This window comes from Charadrius vociferus, unplaced genomic scaffold (genome assembly GCF_000708025.1).
Source record: "Charadrius vociferus isolate BGI_N301 unplaced genomic scaffold, ASM70802v2 scaffold147, whole genome shotgun sequence".
Classification (NCBI taxonomy): domain Eukaryota; kingdom Metazoa; phylum Chordata; class Aves; order Charadriiformes; family Charadriidae; genus Charadrius; species Charadrius vociferus.
In genome coordinates this window covers 5327230-5349960 of record NW_009649570.1, presented here as the reverse complement: position 1 = coordinate 5349960, position 22731 = coordinate 5327230, and the positions used below count along the sequence as shown (strand labels likewise).

The 22731-nt window shown below is 41.1% G+C and overlaps 1 protein-coding gene across 1 annotated transcript in view; it reads left to right on the top strand.

Moving 5' to 3' along the window:
- SATB2 (SATB homeobox 2) overlaps positions 1 to 22731 on the top strand; it is a 120395-nt gene that overhangs the window by 26839 nt on the left and 70825 nt on the right. Inside the window, exons 3-4 of the mRNA XM_009890164.1 lie at positions 18496 to 18622; positions 20938 to 21061. Coding sequence (XP_009888466.1) covers positions 18496 to 18622; positions 20938 to 21061 — 251 coding nt within the window. The remainder of the gene's footprint in view (positions 1 to 18495; positions 18623 to 20937; positions 21062 to 22731) is intronic.

The window sequence follows — 22731 nt, the reverse complement described above, 5'->3', positions numbered from 1 at the left end:
GTGAGACTCTATTACTCTGTTAGGTCTTGGAGCAGAGTGTAATTTTTTGAAAGTGCTTTAGCTTTTCCAAATCTGTCTGCTTTTATTTAATTCTAACCCGTGGTAAACAGCAGCTTAGCCCTGCAAAGGTGGTCATCCTCATGCTTGCTTGAGTTGTTAAAGCTGTAATAAGCACGTACAGTTTGGACTTAAATTGGCAGAAGTAAATAACTTTAACCTCACCAATCTGGCCCGAGTAGCTGCTTGATAGTTTGCCCTGTTGGGATCAATGTCTTTGGACTGGGACAGGAAACATTAGGCTTCTTCCAGATAGGAGTCCTACAGCTGTCTAACGTGCTTTTTGCTCCTTGACTGCTGGAGGTGCAAAGGGTCAGGCAGGTAGGAGACTCCTATGGTACGTTTCTTCATTTGCAAGAAAAAGAAAAAACCCAAGGCTGTTTTGTGTTGCTTGCCTTGGTTTTTTTTCCCCTGTGTCCTGACTACTTAACGCCTCTGACTTTACTGTAGTTGTGTCCTTCTTCAAATTTCCAGTGAAAGGATGAAGAATATACTTCAGAAACAGAACTGATAAACTGGATGCAGCCTAGCATATTTTTAGTCCCATTAGAAAAGCTGCTTGGAAATATTTTTTGCTTTTAATGCTGAAAACAGGCAGTTCTATATCTTTACATCTATAATAGTTATTCATTAGAGTATTTCTGTACATTTTTAAGTGGGACTGTGTTACATCCCTTTGATAATGTTTGGGGAGAAACGAAGACTAAAACACCCACTTTCCATGTCTGAAAGATCAGTTCAGATTTAAAAGGAGAAAGAGATCAAACCACTACATATGAAGAGAAATGAAAAATGGTTTTTGTAAATATGTTACATTGGACCATGAAGAGCCTTAGTCAGTTGGCCCAGTGAGGGGAGTCCTTTCTTTAGGTGTTCTCCAAGCTCCTTTGTTCGTTGCTCAGTTGATCTCAGTTGATCTACCAGCCTCTGGTTGGCTGAATGTGGGCACAGATCAATGACTCTGTGTTGCTTATGCCAATATTGCCGGTCTTATGAATTGACCATCTGCTGTTTGCTTTTGTGTGCACATTTAACATCGGGCAGCAAGAGCATGGCAGTAGCCTAGGATTAATACCTACATCAGAGTTCAGGAACTCTGAGTCTTCTCAGTTTTCCCGCTGCCTATTTGTCTTCAAGAAGTCATCTTCGGGTGTGCTACTAGTACAGCTTGCTGCAGTTGGTTGTGCTGGTGAACAAAGGTAAATATGTGCTTCTGTCGAACTTCCAGAGTTCATTTTAGTGCATTGAAGTGTCATTTTGTACGTTCCCCTTGGGCTCCTGAGTAGGCAGTAGAGCATCCAGTGCATCCAAGGGATGGAATGGAATGTAACAAAGCTGCTGCATTGCAGATAGAATTTGATATGTTCAGAAGAGGGACCAGCAGCTTCCCAAATGGGAATTAAAAAAAAAGAGAAATGTAAAAATGTTTATAACTAGCTCAAGTCAGCATCCTCATCTGGAACTGGCCAAGTCTAATTCAAGATGCTTTTCATGCCAGTGTGTTTGCCAGCTACCTCTTAGACTGAGGCGTTCAAGAGTTCAACTCTGTGTTAGAAAAAGAAAGGCACTTCTTGTGGAATATCATGAAAAGCTGAGCCAAGTTTTTTCTCGTGTAATATTACTTACTTGAATCCACTGTCTTTTCTAGTATTTTTTGTAGCATTATTCTTTCTTATTACATTTATCGTTATTCAGTTGAGAGGTTTTTCACTGCATTACCTGCGTTAAAATGATCTCATGTTCAAGGCTAAAATTACGGAGTTTTGAAAACCTGGGTATTCTGATTGTCACTAGTGCAGAGATTAGTTATAGATGACTGAGTGCTTTGAAAGGGAGCTTTATATCCACTTATTAGCTTTTCTTATCTTCATAAAAATGACAAAGAATCAAATAATTTAAAAAATATAAAAGAGGTTAATTGAAAACTACTTTTCCATACATGTTGCAGTGATTCCTTATGGGTAAACATATACCTAAAACGTTGTAACAGCACCCACAACATTCATTCTTATTAGATGAATACGCTTTTTTTATATTAACTCTGCATGGTAAATGAATAATTTCTATCTTAAATTCTACATTTTTCCTCTGTGGTTACACCCAAAATTATACAGATTCCCCGTGTGGAATTATCTCTCAAACTACTTTCCCCCAAGGTATTTAAAACTTTTTGCCTAAATGATGTGCATTATTTTAATTACAGCACATAACAATTATCTGGAAGCTATTGGTTATGATGTCAGTCCGAGGTGCCACTTAAGTCCTTCTTTTCTCACAATTAACAAAATAATAATTGTTTCAAAGGCAGGCAGGGATGTGAACCCTAATCAAATCCTAGCAGGCATGTCATTATCGTAGCAGGGGAAAGCAAAGGAGCAGGTCCCTCCCTGGGTGAAAGCATCGGGAAGAAACGGGTGGTTGTATTTGTTTTGGCAGGCTGAAGCTGTCGTGAGCCCGGAGTCCCAGCCAAAACCAAGTGAGCTTTGAGTTGACTTGAGCCATTTCTCAAATGTTTTTGTGAACTCTCGCTTTTTTTTTTTTTTATTGCCCATATTGTTTTAATTATAATTCTCAGTGCTGGGAACATCGCAACAGATCTTCCATGTTTCGGGATTATTTATGAAAGTATTTCTCATCAGCTAATAGCCATTATGTAAAAAAATCTTCAGTGGTTGGGTTAAAAACTGAGCTCAGATGTGTGATCACATAAGGGAAAATTCCGTGGAGACTTGGAGTGGAATGAAGCCCCCTCCTTAATACTTTTGTCTAACATATGTCACTGTATTAAAAATAATTACTTCGGTTCCTTAGAGGGGAAGAGGAAGGTTTTTTTGAAACTTGGAATTCTATATTGAGTAGGCAAATAAACTCCTGAGATTGCTTTCATTTGAAAAAAGGTATTTTAAATGGTACCTTTTACTTGAATGTTGGCCAGTTTAATTTAGATTATTGCTTCTGACAATTAACCTCGTGTTGGGCTGCACTTGTCTCATTAGCAATGTGGCGAGTGATGAACTTGGATTCGTGAGGGCTCAGTTCTCACCTGGGAAACTCACCTGCCAGGGCTGCACCGCTGCTCTGACAATTAACAAATCCACGTAAAAGCTGTCCATGGAGGGCAGGGGACGGGGGATTAAGCAAATATATTGGTAGTCTGATCAAATTCATTGAATAGTTTTGCTGGGAGAGAAAGTTAAATAGCAGAGGAGGCATGGGCATGAGATTTAAAAATACATTTTTTTGAGGTGATGTGGTTTTGATATGTTCCTGTTTCAACTTTTTCTACTTTGAGAGAATTTCTCCTTCAAAATGTATCTGCTTTAAAAACAAGTTTTTAAATAAAAAGAGAATAGAGTGATAGGGAGTAAGGATGGCACTAAATAATTAAAGAATAAAATTCTTAAATTCTGTTTTAATGTAATGCTTCATCTGCCAGGAAATGATCAGTTGATTTGTTTTTCATTTAGGCAAAACCCGTTATGCAAGTTGTGGTTTCATGAACTGATTTCCTATCCTTTTTTCCCCCTGATTTTATCCACTGAATCCAAATATCTGTTACTTCCACAATCTACTGATCTGTGTTACACAGGGAATATTCAGGGGAAAAATGTCATCTTTTGGTGGTGATTTGCTGAACAAAAGGATTGAAGATAATTTTCTGCAATAGAAATAATGACTTTACCAACTTTGTGTAGTTGAAGGCTTATCATTTAAATATCATCAGAGAATGACTACTAATGTTCAAACCCCAAGACAAAGTACAAAGAATTTTTTGGCATTACTAGGAGAAAGAACTGAAAAAAAAATTTTTTTTTCAATTTTTTTTTCTTACGTTTTGAATTTCTTAGTTATACCAACATGCTGCATACCTGTGTCTAAATTTACATACATACATATATATATCTCAACTGTACAGTGTCCAGAATTAATACAGATAGACTTATATTTATATGTAGGAAGGGGGAAAAGTGTTAGTCCCTTAAAGCAAGTGTTTTATTTTTTCTGTTTAATTTAAATTAATTTTGCATTTTATTGTATCAGCTCCCTACAAATACTTTGCTACTTTTGCTGTGAAAATCAGTAAGGGGAGCATGATTTAAACTGACTGGTCTGTTGTCTCCCATTATGTGGCTATGAATATAATATTTGTAGCCACTTAAAAGCTATTATACATGTTATTTAGAAATAGTTATTCCATTGAATATTTAATAATGTATACACGAAAACTGATCCAGAAGAGACCATATGAAAAAAGATTTGCTTTGGCAGTAAAGTGGGTTATTTTAGTGGAAAAAAGAAATCTTTTTTTCTCCTTGACTGCAGGGAGAGATGGGTCTGTGCAGCCGGCCAGTTAAATGTGTAGCCCATATGTGCACAGCGAAGACAGCTAACGCTGAGGTGCGAATGTGACTGGCAGAGATCGCCGTGCCTGCCTGCCGCGTTCCTTTCTCATCTACAAGGATAGCTTCACCCTGCCCTGGGAGCTGGCACCTTTGTGTTTTCTGGGCTGCTCTGCGCTGTACAGGCTGAGTGAGCGTGCCTGGTGGAGGGTACCCTTGGGCACAGCTCTCATGGAGCAAGCATTCCTCGCTCATCCCAGTAGACTCAACCCGTGGCAGTCTCTAGTGATCTCCTCTTCCTCTTTTTTATAAATTTGGGTAACATACATGGGAAGAAGATGGGAAGAAAAGTCATGACTCAAGCTAAATAGAGTGTAAGTCATTGCCTTGGGGGTAGGAGGAGGGGATATTAGAGGTTTGTGGTCTGGAGCTTTATTCCTGTAGAGCTAGGAGGAGGATGGCCGTCATTCAGAGACGGGAGCAGCGTGGCGTGGGCAGGAGGAGGAAGGCGACAGTGATGTGGCCCTGGGTGGGTGGGTAAGCGCGCACTGACCAGCAGAGCCACTTGCCAGGAGGGATTCTCAGCCAGGGTTGAAAGCATCTTATGGACTGTGACAAGACTGAGCTCTATTTTAGCAGGAAAGAGACTTACTCATTTATTTGTAAAAGTTACAACTATTTTCTTTCTACAGAAGGACACTTAAAGCACTGGCAACAAGGTTGAGACCATGGCTGGGGCAGTTGGTGGTGGAGAGTTCTGCTGTCTCACTGGGGAGAGTGCACATTGTTCTTTCCCACCAACCTGTAAAGTCTACCTGTCTCTCGTGAGATATGGTGCTGCGAATTCCCTTCCCCCTACTGGAAGAAAACACCTCAGCCATGATAATAGCATAATTTTGCAGTTCTACCAAGATCGTTCTAAAGTTTCTGTTGTGACTCTTCGTTACATTTGCTAATTTTTTCCTTCAATATAAAAATTACTCAAAAGGTGCTTCAGATAGGATATTCCTCTTACTTGAACAGGGCACATCCAGGGACAAGACATAGCTAATGGAGTATGAAGCCTTTTGTACACACATACCTGCATAAAAGCTGGCTTAAGTCCTTAATGTCTTGAAGTTGGTACCTCTGTTTCGTTGCTGTTTGTAAAAAGCTTATGTTAGCACAGCATAAAGACAGAGTATTTCCATTACAAACTGTTACCTTAGTTTCTGTAAGTTAACAGTGTTCTTTAGATATTTCCAGATGAGGGGCCTCAAGATTTTCAGTTCTCTTCTTTGGGCATGAAATGAAAAGCATTTCACCTCAGAATAGGTAAAGGAGGTAACCAAGAGGCCAGTATTTTGGGCCACCAGCAGTAAAATTACTCCTGATTGTGAAGATTGGGTAGAACTTCATTTTCAGCACGACTTGATTGAACGACTTCTCAAATTTCATGAGCAACGTGTTTGGTCTAGATTAAAGGAAGCCATTTCTCACAAAATCTTATAGATTCATCCATAATTTATCCATTTTATTTAAGATTATTCTCCTAGATTACAATTTTAATGGTGTGGCTTTGACCTTTTACATCTACAACACAGTGGTGCCTGGTCACACTGCCTGGGACCCTTACTGCATGAGCTCTTCAAATGAGTTATTCTGTGGTAAACTGTAAACCAGGGCCATCACCTGGGGAGCATGAGAGCTGCTTGTAATGCTGATAGGCTCCTCTGGTTGGATTTTCATCCACCATAAACTCAAATGTGAAATGGAGAAAGGAGGATATTTTTGAGGCAGTGGATTTTTTCAGGTAGACATTCATTACCGTGCGTGTTTGGTCCTCACCTAGAGTGCTGCTGATCAAAAAGGCAGGCAGAAAAGCTGAACTGCCTCTACTACGAGAGCCACAGACCTGAAGAAGTGCTTGAGCATCTCATGTGGTGGGTGTGCTGCATCACCTCTTTACTCCATATACTTTTCTTTTCTTCTTTTTTTTTTTTAACTAATTAGAAAAATAAGACATTTCAAATGGTTTTGAAGTCTGAATTATTTTATTATTTTAGACATAACAGACTTTTGGGATAATTCTTTAGTAATAAATTTTCTACTTAGAAATTCTATTTCTTTGCAGTTTATACCTGTCTTAAGACCTGCAGTACGAATCAACCAATAACACTTCATGTCTCCAAGTGAACAACAGACTTTGGGGGAGTAAAATAGACTTTCATTAAGATGCAGATACCCACAGTGCAACCCACGTCCCACCACCTGAGTGAGTGCCAAGAGCAGGGAATAGTTATTGGCTGTGGGAAATGACTGTGTCGGCAGAAACCAGATTGAGGCTTTTCCTCCAGGGTGACCTTTGAAATCAATCAGATTGTGAAAACGATAAACCTCCCAAAGCTGCCTCTTTGTGTTGTGCTTGTTGTGCTGGTAGTGCTCCCTCAGCGCAGAGGTTTGCTCTGGTTCCCTGTGTGAGTAAGGAGAGGAGAATACATCTGGATTACGGGAGGGTCGTTCTGCCTATTCTTTCGGGAATGTGTGTGCCCGCAGTGTCTTCATCTTCCTACCTAAGACTTCGGGAAGTACTGTTATTTATATCTTATTATGTCTTCTGCTATGATGTTATTAGTTGAAATCCCCAGTCAATTACTGTGTATTTGTGGTACAGAGAACACTGGCAGCAGTATAGGTTGTACCTTGTGGTAAAATGCATCTTTGGTAGATTCCAGAGATTTTCCAGTATTGGAACCATGTTCTGCATAAGGCATCATCCCAGTGTATCTGTATTTAACAGTATTCTCCAGAACTGTCACTGGGCCTCCGGATTCCCTTTCTGCTTACACTCATGTAGAAGCCGTGCGTATGTGGGCCCAAGATACCTGGGGCTTTGGCAGATTGTTGGAAATGACAGTCTTTCCTCCTTTTTTTCTTGAAATATCAACGTGGGGGATTTTTTAGCTCTTTGCATTTGAACATGAGATATAGTTTAGGAAAGAGAAGTGGCGAGAGCACTGAGCTCCAAAGGAATGGAGTATGATACAAAAATTGGTTTTAGTACATGAGTGTTGTTATTAAACAACAGTTTATTTCACCAGAAGAGCCATCATCGGGGCTGTTGTGATACCCTCTCTTAAGCTGTCTGCTGTGCCACAAAGAGGCCCGAGAGTGCTGGCGTGTTGCCTTCCAGTTTGATGGGTTGTGAAGCACTGTGAGCTACTTACTGGAGGACGGATCCCAGGAGGTGCTAGAGCTCTCCACCATCTCATGAGGGTGTTTGCAGTACGACCAATGCTTGAGACTTTATTGAGTCTTGCAGTGCCTGATGGTGTCCCTTAAATGCCTGTACTGATTTTGGCTGGGATAGAGTTAATTTTCTTCATAGCAGCTCCAAAGCTTCTCTATCCTGTGATTACGCGAGAATCTTAACTGCTACATAAAGAAGCAGTAAACTTCTGGAAATGCTTCAAAGCATGACGTGCGTGCGTGTGCTGCAAACCTCCAGATCCAGAAGGTGAATAACTCTTTCCTGTCTTTGCCATGTGCACAGAAAATTATCATTCAAATTAAAAAAAAAATAAAATAGTTCTTTCAGTCTTTCATTCGCAAACGGACTAACGTGAAGATGAAAATGCTAAAGGGATCCAAGAAGAATCTGGTGGCTTTGTAAGGAAATAGGTTCAATTCTAGGAAGATGTGGGCTAAGAAAACAAATCTGGGTTCATTTCAGCATAATGTGGGCTCATCAATGGTACAAGGAAAAAATGTTTTTTCTGAGTCTGGTAACAGTTCCTGCATGCTCTGAGTCATCTCCTCTAGTGGTGAACTACAGTCTTTTTTTTTCTCCTTTGTTTTCTGTTGATAGGAAATGTAGCATAGTTCAGTAACCAGCAAAGCTTTATTTAGACTTGTCAGAAATGCAGAATTGTTTTGCTCTTCCTTGGAAGAAAAGAGGGAGATGAGGAACCTGAGAATCAGGTTATCAACTGAAATGAGTGTCAGTGAAGGAAAAATTTGTATTGAATTTAATTGAATGTATCTGAATTTACAGTGCTGCCTAAGTTAGGGACTAGGATTATTAAAATTTGTTTTGAAAAGAAATATTAGAACCTTAAAGATACTATGCTCTGTCTCACTCTAGTAGATCAATTTGTAAGGGAAAGATAAGGTTTGATCTTTTGCCTTTTACCCATCTGTGAGCTATGAGGGAGACCTGAGACTAAAGATCAATAAGCCCTCAGTCTTTGGTCTATTCTTAAATATTTGTGTGCATGCACGCTTACATATGGATAATTTTGCTTCCTTATAATTTTTTAATATAAAAATGCTAGAATACGAATCTTATCTCCTTTGTTAACTGCTTCATGGTGAAGCTAGTTCTTGACTGAATGTCGTTAAAACATACTATGCTCGAGCCTGTGGACATTTTTTGGTCTTCTATGGATTTGGATATGCTCTTACAATAATGCAGCTATGGAGAGCAAAGGACTTCTGAGTCCATTTGCAGAGGTACCAGCAACCGTATCTTCACCTACTGCATTTGTGGTGCATTAGTGGAAGCAGTCATTGTTTGGGGTTTTCAGCAAATCCCTCTCTTTCCTCAGCAATACGTGCTTTTCTGTCCTGCTAGTTAGATGCTGTTCTACTAGTTCTTCAGTTATTCATGTTGGTGTTTTTTTTTCATGGAAGTGGGAGGAAAGAAAAGACAGAAGGCAAGCCAAAAGTAGTAATTTAGTGAAAAAAACGTTCTGCTAGTCTTTGTACGGCATAAGGAAAACCCCAAAAGACACAAATCTTAAACTAAAGAGATTAAGCTGTTAAACTACATAGGCCAAAATATGAATCTTGCATTCAGTTTAGGGGTTGGTTTGTGCAGCACAGCGTGCTGTGTGTCCTTATTTTTCTTTGGACTTGAGACCCATGAATTTTCAAATCTACTTGTAGTTGACTCAACACAAAGATAGTTGGCTACTGTACGTCTGCAGTCTGAGCCAGACTTTCTGTGCTCTCTGTAGCTGTGTTACTGTGAGTAGGCAGGAGATTCAGATTTATACAAGGCCAAACAATGTCCGTAGGCTTAATTCTAAGCCTATTAGCCTCTACAATGTCCTATTAGCAATGCTCTTTTATAACCTTTAAAATGTGTTTTATGTATTCGGTTGCAATGCCATGTTATTGTGCTTTTTTCCTGCTCAGTGGGCTGTCTTTCCATGTGAAGCTTATAGGCGAGCATTGAAGCTGCATGAATTGAAGGAGTTTGGGGCACTGGCATCCTTTTGAAAACAGATACAGGTTTTTCCCCAAAGAAGGAAAACATCTTCTGCCTCTCCCTCTCTTCTCCATTTGAAAACATCACAATATAAAGCCCAAGAAAGGCTTTTGGAAGGTGGGGACCGCAGGCTGTCCACTCAGATGCCGCCGTTTCCGTGCTGGAGGTGGCGTGAGGCAGGTTGTGTCAGTGGCGTGGGGCTGGCAGGAAGCTGACAAAGGAGGATGGAAAGCAAATGTTTGTGTAAAGTTCTGGTCCTTTTACTCATGCACAGCCCCTTGTAGGTCATGAGGTGTCAATACAGTCACTGAGTCCAGAATTCAGGGCGAGATGATCCCAGGCATCATTTGTGGCTGTTAAAGAAACATGTGCAGTGGAGAAAAGCACCACCTGTTGAGTACACTTGCATTCGTGTTTCTTAGCAACTGAGGCAAATGTACTAAAGCCCCAATTTTCAGCCTGTAAGGCTGAGGTGGAAGCACGTTACAGGTCCCCACTAGCAGCATCTGCCTATGTTGGCTCTCTGGAGGCACTAAATTGTGGACAGGAGCTGTGGTCCTGGTGTCAGGGTCAGGGGGACGGCAGAGAAGCAGCCCGTGTTTTGCCAGGGAGCCTGGGACTCAGAGAGAGACAGCTGCTGTCCCAAGCCAAAGGAACAAGCGGTGGTTTTAAGGTGGCAAAGCAAACCTCTAGGCATGGGAGCTCTCTGACCAGGGAATAGGCTGAGTTGTGACACTCCTGGTTTGGATTTCAAAGGGGATCAGCAGCCACTGCTCCCTGGGAGGAGGCAGAGCCTTTGCTGCTGTGCAGCTGGGCAAGCTCAGCCGTTCCCAGGGTTGAGCTGGGAAGGTGCCCCAGCCCCTGCTCCCTGGGAGGAGGCAGAGCCTTTGCTGCTGTGCAGCTGGGCAAGCTCAGCCGTTCCCAGGGTTGAGCTGGGAAGGATCTTAGCGTAAGAGTAGAGGTTGGCCAAAAGACAGTAATTTCAAGCAAAAGTGGGGAGAGTGCCGTGCTTCGGGCTTTATGTGGGGATGATGTTAGTGAAGGAGTGGGTGCTGCAGCCCTGCGGGCGTTGGGGCTACCAAATAATACCGCTGAGAAAAATAGCCCCAGTGTGATGGTGCCTCTCAGGAGAGGACGTCCTGGTGGAGGGTGAAGCTGAGCTCTGAGGTGACAGGATTAAGAAGGGCAACTGCTAAGAGCTGCTTCATACCCTGGATACACCAGCCTTTCTGTCATGAGTTTTCATGACTGAAAAGACTTCATTTTCATGCCATGGAAATGATGCTTATAGGAGTGGTTCTCTTTCTCAGACAAAAGAGAGAAAAAGTGGACTGCTCTCTCTTTATTCATGTATTGCTTCTTGTCTGAGGTAAGTGCAGACTTATCCCAAAAATGCCAAAAGAGATGTTATGCAGAGCTAAATGTAGTTTTCCTGAATGGAGGTAATAGTTTTTAAAGCAGTGTAGAAAAATGTAAAAACTACTTTATTCTGGTAATATTTTGTACCTCCTTTTCTTCCTCACCCTTCTATTTATTTGTGGTATTCATGTTCTATCATATAACAGTTTTAAAAATAATCCGCTGAAGTAAATAACATCAACCTTTTTTTTTTTTTTGGTTCCTTACTAATTATTGGCTGTTTTTTTCAAACAGAATAGGGAGTTGGAAAATTAAATAAAGACTTCCAAAATAACAAGCTTCCGAAAATTTTATTCAATTTGTGGGTTCATTCTGTTCTCTCCCTCTTCCCCCCCCGTTTTTTTTTTTTTTTTAAGAAGATCTTTATTAATTTAGTCTAGTAACTTAGTGCCTATATTAAATTAATCTAATAAAAGTCAGGGTCCTCACATAACATTTCCCAAATGTGAAGCAGCATCTATTACATGAAGCACAATCTTTTTACAGTAAAATGTAAACCCGATATGTAGAATTACAAGGCATCAAACTGTTTGGTGTATGTCATTTAAGTCAAGTACTGGAGAACAGTCATTCTGGAGGAAAGGAATGGGCAACACTAGCATTCAAAAAATTAAAAACTCAAACCAAGCTTCGTATATCAAAGTGATTTTCATCTGTGAAAGTACTCTGAAGTTCAGCAATTAAACCTTGTAACACAGTCTTTCGATTGACAGTTACTCACATCCATGTTTCTGTAAACATTTTAATATATAATGGTATAAGTATCATATATAATGATGTAAATGCATAGTCTGAATAAAATTTTGTCTGTGTATTGATACAGATCTGAAAGCCAGAAAGGCTAGATATGAGTATTTAAATTGACCAGCTCATACATGCGTTGTTGCACCATAAAATTTCATTCTGTAAACCACCGTTGGTCCACATAGTTTATGAGAGCATTTTAAAAAGGGCAATAGCAAATGCTTTGCGCTGCCAGAGCTTGGGGTGGCTGGGCTGTGCCTCCCCCTTGGGTGAAGGTCACCCTTTTGTGCAGAGCCCTGAAGTTGCACAAGTCTCATGAGCTGGGGTGGAGCGTTCGTCGTTCAGTTAGTGTGGGTGTTCCTGTTGTGTTGTGGATGTGTACATCACAGTGTAATCACATAGTTTATTCCTGTTCTCTCACTGAATTATTTATTATGGACTGAAATGAGGAAGGAGGGGAATTCTTTTGTATTGGCATAAACATAGGATTATCTTCATTGTACGCTTTCAGTCGCTAAATCACCGATATGTCAATTGGCATAATACAGTCTACCTCACAGGGATGTTACGAAGCTTAATTAATTAATGTTTTTGAAGTGCTTTGGGATCCTCTGGTGAAAGGCGCTTTAGAAGTGCAGGGAGGGATTATGCTGATTATTTTTCCCATCTATTACCCTAATATGTCACTGACTGAAATTCAATAGAAAAATATGGGCATCCTTATAATGATGGGCAAAGGCAGTATAATATTGTTTAAATTGCCGTAAGAGCTAGAAAAGGCAGCTCAATAATATAATACAAAAATTAATGTAATCGGGGGTGTGTGTTAATTGTTACTGTTGCTTTTTTCTCCTTTCTGCTTGAAAAGTCATTCCGTTTGCTGGATTAACAATAATAACTGCAAATTATGCCTTTATGTTGTTACAGTTTGATGATATACTACAGCCAGGGCACAGGTTAGAAACACAGGCTGAGTTATTATGTACTGCAGGGTAGTGATTTCCTGCAAACTGATTTATGGATAAATAATTCTGTGTACTTATTACATGGGACAGGCAGTTTTTAATTTGTGTAACAAAGCACAGCTGAACAAAGGAAAATTACATGCTATAGCATAGGGACAAGATGCCTCTGAAGAGGATAAACAGATGCAATCAACATCAGAAGAGCCTACCCATCTTGTGGGGGGGCTCTGTCAGTAGTGGCTGATAGATAAACGGCTTGATGGTCCTGGGAGCCGGAGTTTTATTGAGTGTTTCACTGAGGTCTTTCATTTAGAGTTGGAATCGAAAGTGTTTGGGTGCTAACGCTAACCTGCAGTTTCTCCTGAGTTTCTGTTGTGTTGTTAAGAGCTTCTGTTAAAAATAAAATGTTTAAACAAAGCTATTTGATTGGACTCATAGCACGGCAGCAAACGTTGGTTGCGTTCTTCACCCAGCCTTGTGTTTGCAGAGGGACACTCTCAGGCGGTGACGCTGTGACGCAGGGAAGCGAACGCTAGGGCACCTAGTACAGCTCTGAACAGCCACAGCCACCTGGGGCACGGCTCTGGTCCGGTATAACTCTGCAGAATCAAATTTGCTCAAAGCACTTTGAAGGAGTAAATATAGCCCAGCAGATCTTACGCTGGGCTGTGCACTGCCTGTTCGCGCAGTCTTTCTGAAGTTCTCATGAACACCGTGTTTGCTGTCTCTGACTGTACAGGTAGGTGTTCTTACCTGAGCTGGATCTACCTTGTACTGCCCGCAGCCTGCCACACGCTGGCCCAGCGTTAGCAGACATGGAGCTGTAGTGTAAGAAACAAACTTCGCACTTCTCCAGTTTTCAGCCTGACTGTGTCCGTTAGTCCCCAAGGAGAGCAATTGTCTGCTTTAACACCTCACCCTAGATGAGTCTCAGCAGGTTACATTTGCTTATGCTGTAGAAAGTGAGAGGTTTGGGTGTTGTGCATCAGGGATTCAAATGGTTTGTCTGATTACTGTTGATAAGTGCTTTTCTTAACAGTGTTTGGTAAGGAGTCCGTATTCTCTGCTATCCTTCTTTTCCCCTTTAGCCAAAGAAGACAAAATTCCTAATCTTTCCCTCTCTGTACATATTTGGGCAAATATTATTCATGATTCATTTTGTAGCTGTCTCCATAAAAATGTTGAGGTGGGGGTGGCTGATGCAAATTGGAACTTCCAAAATGTCCTTCATTTGATCCTGTGACTTAATTTTAACCCTAGCAGATTAGCATTTTAAATAAATTGCATTAATTCTGTGTGGCCTACCTATCCATTTAAGATGTAACTCAGGTATGCTCATATTTTGTGAAAGGTGAAATCGTGAGTCTAAGCATGGTGGGATAGTTTGTGAAGGGAGCCAGTGACAGGCTTATTCTGGTCCTGTTTGCTCTGCTAAATTGCAAAAAGGAATTTGGAAAATGCCCCATTTTAACCGTTTGATTTTACAGTAATGATGCATTAACATGTCCATGAGATGGCCCAGGAATTCCTGTGGGACTATCCAGATAAAAAGTTAACTGTGCAGATGACTGGGAGATGCAGGACCCGGACCTCATTGTGTTTTTGACCAAGAACTGTCATAGCTAGACTATGGGAGAGATATATATTTATATATTCTAAACCCAGGTGTGGCATTCTTAGAATGAGTGTACTCTGTGGCTGTCTTTCAGTTTGCAAAGACAAATGAGGCTTCTAGCCCATATAGGTAAATAATTATCTGGGACAGTATAAACTACCTAATAATGAAAAGGGTTTGCCAGCTTAGCTGTATTTTTCTAGGAAAGCAGCTTTTTGCCTTTTGCTGTTGTTATGTTCCTGATTAACATAGTTATTCTAGAAGCCTGCTTTAGCCCCAAGCTTGCAGCCATTCAGTTCACATTTCACTAGGGTGAAGCCCCAGGAATAATCCCAGTGCTTTGGATGCATCACTCTTTCAGGTGATACTGTAAAATAAAGGTCATAAAGATCCTGGGACAAGTTCTGCTAGGTGTAGAGGTCAACCATGATGTAGCCTTTTTTTCAGTATATTTTTCTGTTCTGACTTGTGTAGTTATCGCTTTCTTCCTGAAAGGAGCTGCATTTTAGATGAAACTATATTGAAAGCACTCTGGCAGGGTGGCACATCATTGGCCTAAGTGGAATGACAGCATTGAATTGCAGTGGTTGTTATGTATGAACTTGACACTCAAGATCACAGAAGTTTGCTGCTAGTGTGTTTTGGCATTCTTGTGGGGAAAGAAAACCATTTGGTCTCTTTATTGTCTTTAGTTGACTAACTGGCCTGGGCTGCATTCAACCATTTCTAGGTGAGTTCTCGAGAGCTGTTCTAGTGTACGGCCATTTCTTGAGTGTATGGAAGCTCTGAAACCTGTTGAACTTTCCCTTCAAAAAACTCTTACAGGAAGAGAGTCCCACGGCATCGTTGATACAGGAAAGAGAAGCAGCCTCATTAAGAGAAGAGTTTTGTGAATTCATGAAAGATGTGCTTTTGGATTTCCTGAGCAGTCTGATCTGTGTGTATTATCCACACATAATTCTGAGAAGGTCTGGAGCTGACAGAGGAGTGATATTTCTGGAGCAGTAGTATATTCATTAATAACACGGTGAACTTTGCTCATTCCTGTCCCCAGTGCCGAGTTTCGGTCGTGGTAGGATAAAAGCTCAGGCAGGCTTGTTAAAGCGATTTCGTGAAAAGCCTGAGCTGTACCATTTGGAGTCAATGAGAGGAACAATAAAAAACCTGTATGTGGAAATGAGTCCTTGCTACCAGGCTGTTCTCATTTTGGCCTTGCTGTTACAGTAGAAACACCCAGTCCTAGATGAGAAGGGACTTTTTTAGGGGGAAAATTTTGGTCCACTCAGATTTTACTGAGGAGATGTCTTCTAGTGCGCAGAGAATACGTTTGCTCAGCAAGCTGGCATCATCTTCCTAAATGCAGCCCAAGAGTTGCCTTAAGTACAGTGTCAGTGCCATGAAATAAACCACCTGTGAAGTCTGCTGAGGAGCTGGATGGAAACCGTGGCTTCTGGCTATCCTTTGGACCAGCTTAATGTCCTCTGGAAAAAAAAAATTTCACACGTCGTATCACACCGGCTGAAAAAATAGCGCACATCAGCAGTGCTGTAACACAGAGTAAAGGACTCGCAGCAGGTGTTAACGTGCAGAGGCACAGAGCATTATGGTAACACCTGTGTTTGTCTAAATCCAGCCAAAACAATTTCCTCTCCAGTTGTAGAGGAGGATTAAAAAAAAAAAAATTAAAAAAAATCTACCTAGCTTCCAGTAGTAGCAGACATTTCCTGTAAAGCAATTTGCATAGTTTTTCCCATGGTGCACAGCTGCGCTGTGGTTTTTCCTCTTTAAACTTTTTTAGTTTGGGGACACCTTTGGTGACTTCAGTGACTGCCGACCATCACTTTGTCTCTTGCCAATGTTGCCAGGCCCGAGCAGTTGCAGATGGTGTGCTTTCTGAGTGCTTTCCTTAATTGAATGAAAAATAAAGCCTCTTGTAAAATATTACCAATTTAGATGTGACTTATGGGGCACATATGATGCTTATTTTTTCAATTACATGAAAACTTGGCGTGGTTAAACATAGGAAGCCAAGTGTTCTGTGAAGCTGGTATAGATTTCTGGGTTTTTAGGTGATTTTGCTTTAAGTTATTATATAGCAGAAGGGGGTGAAGGAAGTCAGCAGCTAAACTGTGTTTTCCCAGCATGTATTTCACTCAGTGGACCCTTGATGCTCATTTCATGACTAATATATGCTGTACTATATGCATTTCTTGTTGTCACCAGAGATAACATTAAGTAAACTATCCCCTTAAGAAAAACAGCTTTTCTTGGCAAGTGGAATATGACTCAAGGAGCCAGCACTGGAGACATACGGTGCTGTGAATGAGTGCTGTGTGTTACTCTACTGGATCTGAGTCCAGGCACTATTTATACTGCAGCATATTCAGCACCAGATTGTTAAATCTTAATACTGAAACAGTGCATCATTTAAATGTTTTTGTTCTGTTTATGTCCCATTTTCAAGCATTGGATATCAAGCAACACTTACTAACTTTTTGTTTCATTTGGACAAGATCTCCCCTTGTCAAAAGCTTTCTAATTTGCTCTTGCAATATTAGCCCATCTGTACCAGCATGTTACAGTGAAACTTTGTGCCACTGAGGATGAACTAGGTCACTTCCAGCTTCTTTCAGTGTCTGGTGATAGAGTATATTGCAAAGCAGTACATCAGTGGTAAATGCAGAGATTCAAGTGCTACAGAAAAGGCGCTGTACTAAAAATTGCTCTTCAACCTGTGTAGGAATGGGGAAAAAAATGTTCCAAGCAGGTACTTCATGGGCTCATAAGCATTGTGTTCTTTGGTTGTCTCTGCGAGAAGCTTTGTTTCACTGTTTCAGACGTGGTATTTATTTTATGATCACGTTTGGGAGATCAGGATAAAAGGCCTTTGCCTTTTGTTTCAGTTTGATTCATTCCAGAGCTGGTGAAGAACTGGGAGTAGAAAGTGAGGAGGAGAGGGTGGAAGTTTCTTGGCATCACAGCATCCTTCCAGATACCCAAGGAGGTTTCTTGGAGCTCCTGTTATCACAGAGGAAGTAGTTTTCTCATGTATTAGTGTATTTCTGGCAATAGAGTCTACAGATGGTCTTTTTGAAGATCAAAAGCGATATAAGCAGACTTCAAAGGGTATCAGTTTAAATAGGAGACAAGGTGACTGGTGTGTTGTAGGGCTGTGCTGAGAAATGTTGCCTGAGCACAACATTGGGACAATGGGAACACGGTGGAGGAGGGAATAAAAGCAGTAGTTACAACAGTGCAGAACAAGGCCAAACTGCTTTGCTGTCATTTAAGATGGCACTGTGGCTTTCTTTGTTTGGCATCTTCCTGGAAGTCATTCCTGGGTATTAGTCATTGTTTTTGGTGTGGGTGGGCCCTCTGCAATTGTCTAAACAGAAATAATACCTCCTCACCAAATGGTTTACCATCCAAGTTTACGGTCTTTGTCACAAGCTCATCCAGAAGAGGTGATGATCCCTATTAAAGAATGAACAGAAGTAGAAATAGGACTTACAGCATTCTCCCCCGCCCCCAAAATGCTATTTTGGATCTGCGGTCAGCAGCTTGCAGTTGTGTTTTTTCACAAAGAAAAGCAACCATCTGCATAGTGCAACTTGTAGCCGGGAGTGAACTTTTCCTACTTGGTGGGTTTCCAGTGCCATCCATCCACACTGGGAATCGTACCATGCTTAGATTGTAACTGTGTGCTGAAAGCCCACACATAGGAATTTTCCTGTTCAAGTCAAAACCAATGCATTTATTTACTGAAATGTTTTGTAGACTGCAAAATCAGGACTATAGAGTATTTAAAGCTTGTTCTAACTTAGAGAGTTAGGCTTTAGTGGGATGATGAAAGATGCGAAGGGAGGAAGCCTCCTGTGCTTCCTTGAAGTAATTTAAGAGCCAGGAACATGTCAGCAACTCTCTGCTAAGAATTTAAAATCTATTCCTACTCTTCCCCATGCTTCAGGAGTCAGTACAACACATCTTTTTGAGCAAGACTGCAATAAACCTCAGGGCAGATCCTGAATCTCCTGAACAAATGAGCTTATCAAACAGTTTAGAAAATGGCCGATAAAATATAAAGTATTAATTTTTTGTTTTCAGGAATAATCAAGCTTGGGAGGTGGAATCCCCTCCCTCTCAGTTATGTGACTGATGCACCAGATGCGACAGTAGCCGACATGCTACAAGATGTCTATCATGTTGTGACATTGAAAATCCAATTACAAAGGTGGGTGTTTCTGAACATCTGTCCTTCTCTATTCTCTGAGCTGCTCTGTCGATTACAGCGTTACTACAGAGATTAGCACATCCTGTCTTCATTAATTTCTGGTCTTTTGATGACATGAAAAGGAAAATGAAGAGAAGTGTGGGTCACCTGGCAGCTTTTTGGTGCATGTTCCAACTGATTTTGTATGTTCTCTAAAGTAACAACATGGTAGCAGAGAGGGGAGGGGCAGAAACTCAATCAAGTAAAGATATGGGGCCTCTAAAGGCAGACCTTTCCACAATCCATAATTTAATGGATTCTCGAGGCCTTATTGTGTCAAAAAAATAAACTCCTTGCCTTTTTCCAGGGGCTGCATTGTGAGAATCCAGGTCTTCTGCTGCTGGTTGCTGAGATGGGGAGGAGGGGAGCTTGTTGACTTTCCTTTTTTCTCCAGTGGTCCTCCCAGTGAAAACACAAGAAGATGAGGAAGGGATGTGTTACTGCAGCTCCATTTGGCATTTGGAAAATATTTTCCTTCCCTGAATGCTAGTTCTGATTAGCAAAGCAAAAGCTCCTGACACTTTTACACTTACTTGCCCCCCTTCCACCTCTCCCACCTTTTCTCCCCCTTTCTCTCCATTGGCCTGCAAGAGTCCTCAAATAGCTACTGATGTCTGCGTAAGGAGTTGCGGCGGGTCCCTGGCAGTGCATGGCATACTCTAGACCTGCTGGTGAGCCTACATTGCTCAGTCAGCTGTAGCTCGTTGGCCAGGACGTGTCAAAGGAAAGAGGCAAAAATAACAGACAGCCTGGAATAATTTGTCTGCAATTCTTTGAAGCTTGGCTTGAACAGAAGAGGGGTCCATTGCGACCTGTGTCTGTGTCGTTTGGTGGCAGATACATACCCTCCAACTGTTCAGTTCAGTTTGGAATTTGGAAGTAGTTGGGGCCTCACTGATGATAACCTCCCAAACAGCAACATTTCTTTCCTGTTATATCTCTGATGGGGCTTGGGGTTTCCAATTCCCACTCACAGGCCCTTTCTTGGTTTTATATACTGTTATTTCTCAGCTAGACTGCCTCTCTGCAGCATAGCTGTAATAGAGCATCTAGAGCCTGTAGCCACTATAAAACTGGAGTGCAGTAACTCATCTCCTCAGAAGTACGAGCTACCAGGAGTCCATCTAGCCTATTGTTATGTCTGTGTTACCAGAGGGTATCAACCCAAGATCAAGGTCTCCTTCTTTATCTTCAAAGTGCTTGAATGCCTGGATGCCGTGTAAATAGAAGATAGCCTGTGACTTTGAGATAAAGATGGTCGTTGACTACTTGAACTCCTCTAGCATACCTGAACTTTCAACTCTGAGGATAAAGCTGGGCTGTACAGGCAGAAGGCAGAACCACCTCAGAGGCTGATTGGAGAGCAAGCGTTAAGTTTCTCAGGCATGAATAGCAATGAAAAGCTTCTCCCAACTTTCTGATGTGCTTCTTGGGTCTCCCCATGTATGCAGACACAGACCATAAGCTTAAATTAAAAAAGGCACAAGTCACATGAAGACCAAAGCTTCACTACATATGCAGTTCTTGTAGAATGAAAGTGAGAATAAACTACATATGACAGATGTTGGGCATATGGCTTAATGTGTTTCTGAAAGGCTCTCGGATACTTGAGCGATGAGGGCAGTATAAGAACTGGTATAAAATAAGTTTTTCAGACTCACTGCTCGAAGCCTTGCCTCCACACAATGCAAGCCCTTGAAGTGTAGGGATTTTGTTAGTGGCAGTGTGGCACATATGTTTATTTTTCTATGCCAGCAGGAGTATCTTTCTCTGTCTGGAGAAGATAGCTTTATCCATATATTTCTGGGGCTTGCTTTATGCAGTTTCTTTGCTCTCCACCAAGCTCCAGAGGAAATGGTTACGCACACATACAGTATCATAGTCGGATTAGCTGCTATTCCTGTCATGTACTGTCATTCTTTTAGTTGAACTACACATCTTCTGGGAGTGAGGCTTGGTGGGGAGGGCAAAGCAGGGAGAAACACCTTGATGGGCTGGCTGAGCTGGAAACTCCATGGTTATGTACACGTGTAATGTCATAGTACGATTAGCTGCTATTCCTGCCATGTACTGTCATTCTTTTAGTTGAACTACACATCTTCTGGGAGCTGGGCTTAGTGGGGAGGGGAAAAAGGGGAGAAACACCTTGATGGGCTGGCCAGGCCTGAAACTCCGTGGTTGTGCTCCCTACTTAAAGGTCTGTAGCACTTGTACGCAAAGAGTAAGCACCTGTGAAGGTGATGTTTCTACCTACTTTTTGCTTTCTGTTTTAACAGTTGTTCAAAGTTGGAAGACTTGCCAGCAGAGCAGTGGAACCACGCCACAGTTCGCAATGCCTTAAAGGAACTGCTCAAAGAGATGAATCAGAGCACATTAGCCAAAGAATGCCCTCTCTCACAGGTCAGTGTTTTTAACAGGCTTAGGGAAAAGTAGATTTACAAGATCTAAAGCTCATATTTGTTCAATAAAGGGCTTAGACTAAACAGTTCCATAAATACCAAATCAATTTCTTATTTTCTTTAGAAAGGAGAAATTCTAATTAATACGGAAAAGATTATATTTATACCACGTTTTCTTAGTGGGTTGCCAGGTGGAAATTATGAATGAATTGGTTGATTTTTACCTGCTGTTCAGAGATGTAAATTCTTCATTTAGATCTTTATCTGAACCTTCTGCAATAGGACTAATGGTCCTCAAATGCAAGATTTGAGTTGCTTCTTCCCACTAGCAGAGGCCTGCCTCCCCCACTAACCCATAGGTAGCTCTCATCAGCCTCCAACTATGATAAAAAGTATGCTATTTTAACAGTTGTGCCCCAATTTTTAGGAAACGGCAACAAAAAATGTATATCTAATTATGTTAAAAAAAGAACAAAAACTCAGTCTCGTTCTCCATGACTGCTTTATAAACGGCAGCGGTGTCATGTCTAAGACACAAGTTCCTACAGATATCATGAGTTCTATTTGTACTTCAGATTGTCATAACAAGAGATGCATAAAATTTTCATGACTGAGTCCTCCTTGCTTCTCAGAAAAAAACAGAAAAACGCTTCAGCACCCAGACCAAGTAACTTTGCTAGGAGTGAAAAATACGTTGCCTTCTGAAAACTTTATTAGAATCATAGGGTAATCTGTCTATTCTATCTTTAAAAAGTCAAAACATCGGTAATCCCTGCTTGCTAAAATTCCATTGCTTTGTTAGCCTGTATCCAACTTTTTTTCTCCTGTGGTTGCCTGTCTTGTATTGCACTGTATGCTCATCCTGCAATTCATGACCCAAAGCCTCCATGAACCCATATAGTTCCTTCTGTGTATAACCAGCACAAATTTGCCTCACTGGGTTATGATTACAACTCCAGGGAAAGCACAGAGGCGAGATACAGAGCAGAATTTAGGTCTTTGCAATTGGTGGGGATCACGTTCCTCATCTTCCTTAGCCATGTTGCGTCTGCAGAACTAACAGGAATGGAAAGGCTGTGTATGGAAAAGCCATGTAACTTGCCGTATTTACTAAAGGAGTAGCATTGAGTCTAGATAGGCACAGAGCGTAAGTGCATTGAATACAAAAGTATTTTTCTTTTCGCACAGTTTAAGTGTAATTTCTTTAAATAGAATTATCTGTGGAATCTGGTCAGCTAATGATGATTGCAGCATATGGTTGTCTCTGCCCGGTCTTCTTCAATATCCAGTACAACTAAACTATGCATCATTTCATATGCAGAATTCAGTTGTTGTCTGGGTCTTTTTCCTCCCACTTCAGTTTCAAAGTGTACCAGGTGGAAATGCTGCAGTTGGTTTACTCCTTCTATAGCCGCAATCTGAAATATATTTAGCAAATTACTGATGGCAGAACTGTAGCAGCAAAAATCCGTGCCCCGGTATTTATTTAGTGGACAAAGATAAAGGAGATCCTTCTGTAGAAAATTGAGCTTGCTTACTTTTAAGGTCTAAGTGACCTTGAGTAGTGACTAACCCTTGAACTGGGACTGCAAGAGTGCAGCTTGTAGTATTATGATTGTTGTTATTATTGCTATAAAAAGTTTCAGTGTCTTTTGTTTGGGCTCACAAAAT